The sequence below is a fragment of the Melanaphis sacchari genome, unplaced genomic scaffold (genome assembly GCF_002803265.2).
Source record: "Melanaphis sacchari strain LSU unplaced genomic scaffold, SCAv2.0 Contig153_pilon_pilon, whole genome shotgun sequence".
NCBI classification, from domain to species: domain Eukaryota; kingdom Metazoa; phylum Arthropoda; class Insecta; order Hemiptera; family Aphididae; genus Melanaphis; species Melanaphis sacchari.
Genome location: NW_020270678.1, coordinates 38,998 through 46,944, shown reverse-complemented (window position 1 = coordinate 46,944; position 7,947 = coordinate 38,998). Strand labels below are relative to the sequence as shown.

The 7,947-nt window shown below is 29.0% G+C and overlaps 1 protein-coding gene across 1 annotated transcript; it reads right to left on the bottom strand.

Annotated features, from left to right (window-relative positions):
* Positions 1–1,292: 1,292 nt before the first annotated feature.
* LOC112592032 (zinc finger MYM-type protein 1-like) lies at positions 1,293–7,933 on the bottom strand. Its single transcript, XM_025335996.1, has 3 exons — positions 7,912–7,933; positions 7,080–7,805; positions 1,293–3,058 (listed from the first exon to the last, which is right to left on the bottom strand). The coding sequence occupies exons 1-3, from the start codon at positions 7,931–7,933 to the stop codon at positions 1,317–1,319; spliced, it is 2,490 nt and encodes an 829-aa protein (XP_025191781.1). The 3' UTR covers positions 1,293–1,316.
* Between the last annotated feature and the right edge of the window lie 14 nt (positions 7,934–7,947).

The window sequence follows — 7,947 nt, the reverse complement described above, 5'->3', positions numbered from 1 at the left end:
AAATTAAACAACATTTTTATACCTTCTTGGTTAAATTTTAAAATAAATAAAATTTTTAGGATAATAAAATATTAGAATTTAAAAGTTATCAGTCAATACCTTCTGACCTTTTACTGTTCAGTTTTTTTCACTACACCAATGACACTCTTCAAATGTATCACCATGATTTAATCCTAAACACTCTTCGTGAAACCATATTGAATATTTTTTGCACATGGCCATATCAATGACTTTTTCTTCTTGGCAGAGTTGACAATACCAACTAACACTTTCAACATTTTTTGATGTAAATTGTACATTTTCCAATTTTTTCTTTTTATGTTGACTTCCTTGTTCTTTCAGTATCCTTTTCTTTCCTGCTTCCTTAGATTTTTCAATTTTTTTATTTTTTATTTTAACACCTTCAATTTTTGCTGCAGAAAAAAGATTTTTTTTTGGTGGTCCTTTTTTTGTTGTTTGCTGTGCCTTACTGCTTTCTAGTAGGTCTTTATAAGGACTGCTTGTTAAAACAACTGCCTTTTGTGCAGATTTTTTTTTTCTTGAATAAGTATCACTAAGGGTTTTGGGTATAGGTGAGATTTCTTCAATAACTTTCGAAAATGTAGACACATTTAATGTTTCATTAGTGACATTAGTGACAGTAATATTTTCATTTTCCTCCAAATCATTTGTTTTACTGTTTAAATCCACTTGATAATTTTCTATGTCTTCATTTACATTATCATTAGGAGTAGGAGATCTATTTAAACTATTTGAAACAATAAAATGATGATCTTCAAATAAATGTCTAATTACTGGCCAAATTCCAGAGCCTCGGAAAGCATTTTCAGCTATACCTATTGTCAGAGGCGGTTTGAATGTATTATACTTGGTGGTGCAAGACAATATATAGACACCCCCCCCCCCCTATTTTCACAAAAATAACAAATAAATATATATTTTTTTTATTTTTCCATGTACCTAATTTTTTAGTAACCTCAGTTGTTTACACTTTTTATATTAACAATGATTGTGTAATGATTTTTGTACTTACGTTTGTTTTTGTTAATAAAACAATAAAAGATATACATTGTTGTATTTAAAAATAAAAAGTAGGTACATACTATTTTATAGTATTATTCATATTGAAGATTTGATTACTTTAAAAAATATATATATTTATAATTATTGCAGGCTTTTATTTTGAATTTTGATGAATAGGTACTTAAAATTTAAATATTCAATATTCAAATATACACTGAGTTTATTATAGATTCATAATACATAATATAACAAGCCTAGTAGTACAGATAATGTGATATAAAAACAAATTAAACTTAAGAAAATAAAAGTGCTGATTGTAACAGTTTTGACCTTGAGCCATACATATTAATAGCTTCGTCTATTGGTAAATCAATATCAGCATTACATGATATCAACATTAAATGATCAAGTCTAGATTCAGACATTGTTGAGCGAAGATTGGTTTTGACTAATTTTAATTTTGAAAAACACCTTTCAGCACTTGCTGACGTTGGAGGTAAAGAGCAAATACCTTTGTAAGCTAAGTACAAATTTGGAAATGCCGCCGACATACCTGTATTACTGAGAGTTTTAAATATATCTAATAGTTTTAATACATTTGTATCTTCATCATTGGACCTCACGCTATCATTATCGCTGCTATTATTTTTGTGGCTGAATGCATTAATTGTTGTATTATTATCTATATTTTCTGAGACTTCAGGACATGTTTTCATGAAATTTTTAAAGTTTTTGGAGAATAAATTATACTCGGTACTTAAACTATCCTGATCAATATTTGTGGATGATAACCATTTACATATATAATTAAATGAGCTAGGTGTGGTAGCAGATTTTTGAAGTAAATGTTCAGCAGAAAACAGTGAAATTTCATTAAACACATTTTCAGCATCATTATATCTGTCATCCAGCTTCATTAAAGTTTTATCAAGAGTCATATTATATACTTCGCTAATATAGCGGTCCTTTGTAGACAAAAGTCGCTCATCGTTTGTTTTTTCCCCACTCATTTTTTTTTTAATAGATGTACGTTTAATTGGCATATTTTTTTCTTCTAAGTCTAAACTTGTGCAAAATGATTCAGAATCAGAAAATATGTTGGATAAATTATCATCTATTCTCATATCATTTAAAAATTGTCGTGTAGCTTTAACAAGCTTCATTGCTTGAATGAAATCCATATCTGGAGCTTGTAAATAAACAGATAATGGTGTCGTAGCTGAAAATATTGTTTTCATTAAATGAGCTGTGACTATAAAAGAAAATTTGTTTAAGTTTTTATAAAACCCCTTGGCCATGTCACGGATTTTTTTATCAGCCTCTTCTGACATAATATATTTTAATGTTTCAATTACTGCTTTATATGTTTTTAACATAACATCAATACAACGATCATGGTAAGTCCATCTTGTATTTGAAAAGTGTTGTAACCGTCGAATACGCTGTTTAGGATAGATTGATTTTTGTAATTCAACATATTTGGCTGTGCGTTTTCTTGCACTAAGAAAATTTACCAAACTTCTGACTGTTCCAAAGAAATCTTGAACTTCGGCAGTTGCTTCACATGCATCACACACTGCTAAATTTAGGCAATGAGCAAAACACCAAACGTGCAGAGCATTAGGATTATGATTTTGAATTAGTGTACGTAAACCTTTTATTGCACCTTGCATGTTAGAAGCACCATCGTATGCTTGGCCAACTAATTCCTTTTTCCAATTTAATGTATGGTTGTCACATATTTTACTAAATAATTGAAACATACCATTACCGGTAGAATCCACAGTTTCATCAACACACATTAATCTTTCATAGATAGTACCATCAGTAGTACAATAACGTAATACAAAAGCGAATTGATCTAGCTTAGATACATCAGTAGTAGAATCTAGTATTAGCGAATACATCCCCGATAACTTTACTTCATTAAGTATTTTCTTACGAATTGTTTCTGCTATACATTCAAGCATTGCATTTTGTGACCCTTTAGACATAAAAGACAGTCTTGTTTTCTTGGACGATGATTGTATACGATCTAAGCATAGGCGGTACTACGAGGGGGGGCAGAGTATGCATCTGCCCCTCCTGCGGACCGTACCTGACACCTATATTAATATTTAATTCCTTGGAATTTGAATCTCGATTTCCTAACTTTCTCTAAAAAAATATATTTTTAATTTTTCAAATTTCAATACTAAATTTGTTGTGGCGAAATAATAGGCGTGTTTTGGCGATGCAGTTTTGAGCAACGTGGACTATAATTTAACAAACAAATTGTTTTGGCGATAATGTATACTGCAATTGTTTGATAACTGAATGCTAAAAACACGCTTAAATATTGTATATGATCTAAAGTATTGTTCTGACGTTCTGTCTTCTGTGGTATATTATCTACCGTGCTCTTATCTTTTTCTTTATTATCTATGTTGGTAACATAGACCACGGTCTTATATAAGACCGTGACATAGACCTTATACCTAGTAACTCAATTTTGATAAGGGGATTTGCGCCAAAATGTTACAGCATTGCGATAGATAAGATTCGAATTGTAAAACTGTTTTTACGAATTTTATACTATATCATTAGTATTAAATACCTACAAATCTACTATTGTCAATTATTATTATAATATTATTAAGTATGACTTCTAACAATTTCAAAAAAAAGAAGACTTTGCATGACTTTTTTACTCCAAAACTAAATTCTGGTAAGTTAATACCTATTTAATACTTAACAAATATAAAAATATTTTATTTCCATTATTTTTTAAAACAATGAATCATTTATCAGAAACAGTCTTCCTACACATACTCGGTATGCTGTTTCGTTTTAATTACGTTCAACTTATAAATTAATAGTATTAAATAATTTAGATGACAATAATCCAGATGATCAAGTTTTATTATCACCACAGTGTAGTACTCAACATAAAGAATCTGATATGGATACTTCATCATTTATTGTTAATGAACCATCAGGTATTTTAGTGTTTATATACACAGTTTTAAAATTATTTGGTTATTGTTCTTTGTTGTACAGTGTTTATAGATTCGTTGTATCTATTTATATTATTTAATTTATAACTAATATTGATGGTTTGTATGATGCAGTTGCATACATACTATTATAAATGTAAAAACAAACTATATTTAGTACCTACCTAACTATGACTATCATTAAATGTGTCAATTTTTGGTTGAGTGTTATTGTGTTAACCATTAATTTTTTATAATCATCATTGTTTGCATTAATACTAACTCCGATGTGTAAAATATAATTGTTGCATAATAATACTATATGACATATAGTATTATTATATTATTACATTGTAATGAATTTATATAGCTAATAAAATGTACAAAATAATAATTGTATTTATTATTGAAATTTAATGTTAGATTAAAATACAAGTATGGAAAATATATCTTAGGATCAAAGTAGGTAAGTAAAACTAAATTATTTTTTGTTGCATCAATCAGTAAATGTAATTGTTAACTAACTAACTATTTGTTAATTTGATATTTAGTGTTGAATCTATGATTAATATAGTGCTTTGTTGGTATTAAGCTGACTTAACTTTTAGATTGGCTCAATAATTTTAAATGGACATTAAATTTAATTCTTATTATATTTAGATGAAGATAACCGTAACTCAGATTTACATCCTGATGATCCAAAAAATGTTATACCATTAAATCAAATAGAATTTAAACAGCGAGTAATCAGAGGTCCTCATCGACCAGATTTAAAATTTTATCCAAGATCATCATTTAGTGGAGCACAGCGTTCGTTTCAAAAATCCTGGTTTAAATTATTTTCATGGTTAGAATACAGTCCAAAGTTTGATTTGGCATTTTGTTTTCCATGTCGCATGTTTAACAATTCTAATGGTATAAATGTTGGTCAAACTGATAGGGCTTATACAAATACTGGTTATAAAAATTGGAAAGCGGCTACCATCAAATTTAAGGCTCACCAAATGTCTAAAGTGCATTTAAATTGTGTAACGTCGCTCTCAAATTTTCTACATTCAAAACCAATTGTTGTATTGTTAGATGAAGAAAGAGAAAATACCCGAAGTCAGAGAGAAAAACAAAGGTTAATAAATAGACAAATAATTCAACGTTTAATAGACGTAACAATTTTTTTAGGCATTGGTGGTAAACCATTTCGTGGACACAGTGAGAAGAAATATGATATTTATAAGGGTCTGTTTTTGGGAATAGTTGACCTTTTAAAAAAATATGATCCAATATTAAAAAAGCACTTTGAAACAGGACCTAAGAATTCTATATATTGTAGTAATTACATACAAAACGATATCATTGCATCCATCAGTATTGTGATTAAAAGACAATTAAAAGTAGCGTTAGTAAATGAAAAAGTGTCAATAATGGCTGATGAGACTAGTGACGTCGGTCACCAAGAACAGTTATCTGTTGTAATCAGATATTTTGATAAATTCAAAAACAGACCAATAGAACAGTTTGTATGCATGAAAAGAATGATGACAGTTGATGCCACAAGTATATTTAATGCTTTAAATGATGTAGTTGAAGAGTATGAAATCAAATGGGAAAATGTTATTTCTACTTGTTTTGACGGTGCTGCAACTATGTCTGGAAGTATTACAGGAGTTCAGACAAAGTTCAAGGAAAAAAATCCAAAATCTTTTTTTGTGCATTGCTATGGCCATTGTTTGAACTTAATATTAGTTGATTCTATTGGCAAAGACAATAAAGTGACATTTAACTTTTTCGGGTGTATTCAAATGATTTATAATTTCATTGAAGGAAGTTGTACCAGGCATGCAGTTTTTGAAAATGTGGCAAAGTTGATAAATATTAAATTGAAGACATTAAAATCATTATCAACCACTAGATGGGCATGTAGGTCTGAAGCTGTCAATGCTGTAAAAAACAATTATTCTGCTTTGTTGATTGCCATAAAACAAATTACAGATAATACTAAGCAATCAGATATAAGGGCTAAAGGTCTCGGTATCATTTACCAAATGGAAAGTTTTGAGTTTATTTTTGCTATGCAAATGCTAGATCCAATTTTGAATTTAATATTACATGTAAGTACAGTTTTACAGGCATCAAACATAAATTTATTAACAGCTGTTGACCTTGTTAGGTCATTAAAAAAATCATTAGAATCTATGAGAAATTATGGAAATGATTTTAATAATATTTACAAAAACGTCAAACAACTGTGTGAAGAAAATTGTTCAACTATTCCTGATGTTAAACAAAGAAAAGTATCATCTAAAATAGATACCGCGACCAATCAACATTTTATGTTTAGTAAAGAAGATGAAATGAGAGTAAATGTATACTACCAAACATTAGATCAGTTGATAACTGGATTAAATTTAAGATTTAATCAAGAAACGTTAAAGATGATAGAATGTATGGGCCGTTTATTGAAATTAGAAACTGATAGTGATGATATTCTTCATCTTTCATCTGTATTTGATTTAGATGCTGCCAATTTAAAAACTGAAATTTGTCTACTTAAACAATCATCAGACTTAACAGAAAGTAGCAAATCAAATTGTGAAACGTGGATGGATTGGTTAACTATCTCTGGAACCAGCAGAGAAGTTGTATTTTGTAATGTATTTAAAGCTTTTAAATCATTCATGGTCATTCCTGTGACGACTTGTTCATGTGAAAGATCATTTTCAAAATTGAGCATAGTAAAAACCAAACTTCGAAGTGCCATGTTGCAAGAACGTTTAGATAACCTTTTAATTATGTTCATAGAACAAGAACTAGCATATAATGTTGATCTTGATGAAGTTATTGAAATATTTAAAACATTGAGGCCAGCTGAGCGACGCATGGAGCTATAGGATAATAAATTCTAAAATATGTACAGCAAATTCATGTTATTTTATTAGTAATAAATATTTCAGTTTCGGTCAAAAAATTAGATTATTTTTTATAATTTATAGGTATTACTTAGCCTAAAAATGTGGTCTAATATAATTTATAGTTAAAATATTTTTTGGCCTCCCCTGCCAAAAGGGTCTAGTACCGCCTATGGATCTAAGTGTGCGCGTAAAACTGGATGGTATTTTGAAAAAAGGTTAACCCAGTCAAGAAATTGTCCTTGAATATTATCATTTGCTGATTCTAAATGTCCTCTTAAAGCTGAGTTATGTTTTGCTAAGCATACAACAACGTCCATGAGAACTTTCACAATTTCTCTATTTGCAGTAACTTGTGTATTAGAAGATTTTGTTAGTTGTAAATCTATACGGTTGTAATTAATATACATAACTCGATTTAGTTCAGCCTCTAAATGATCTTTACATGTCTCGTGTTTATATAATCTCCCATGAATTCCAGATAGGTGACCCCATGAATTACAACCAGAACTAGCAAACAAACCTTTTTGTGCTCGTGGTGTACCAAAAAGTTTGCATGTCCAACAGTATACTTTATCAGTAGATGGTGAATAGGCAAGCCATGTTCTATTTTCAGTTTTTTCATTTACCAGTTTGCTATAATATACCATTGAAAATGAACGTGAAGGTGTAGACGAATCATGTGGGAATTTCCTTCCAGGTAGATCAATATCTTTTGGCTGACATGGACCCAATTCTAATAATGTAAGTTTTAAACCAGGCGATATTGTTTTTCCTATATAAAACGCTGGATCATTTTGAAATTTGGTTGTAGCCAAAGAATTATCAGGAATAAAATTAATTGGTTCTTCTGAATAACAGTCTTCCAAATCAATTACTGTCTTCTTAAATAATTGATTAGAATCTTTAAAAAAAAAAAAAATTGATTTATTGAAATTAAATAAAAATAATTTAAAAAAAATTAAAATATATTTTATTAAAATTAATATTAATATTGAACAATACTAAACCTCGGTTTAGTACCTTAAACATAAAATAAACTATTA

What these genes read in the sequence shown, in the direction of transcription:
- LOC112592032 (XM_025335996.1), bottom strand. Translation starts at nt 7,933, where the DNA reads ATGTTTAAGGTACTAAACCGAG. An exon ending in GTTTAAGGTACTAAACCGAG is followed by an intron (nt 7,806 to 7,911) that starts GTTTAGTATTGT and finishes TTTTTTTTAAAG; the next exon opens with ATTCTAATCAATTATTTAAG. An exon ending in AGTTTTACGCGCACACTTAG is followed by an intron (nt 3,059 to 7,079) that starts ATCCATAGGCGG and finishes GCCTATGCTTAG; the next exon opens with ATCGTATACAATCATCGTCC.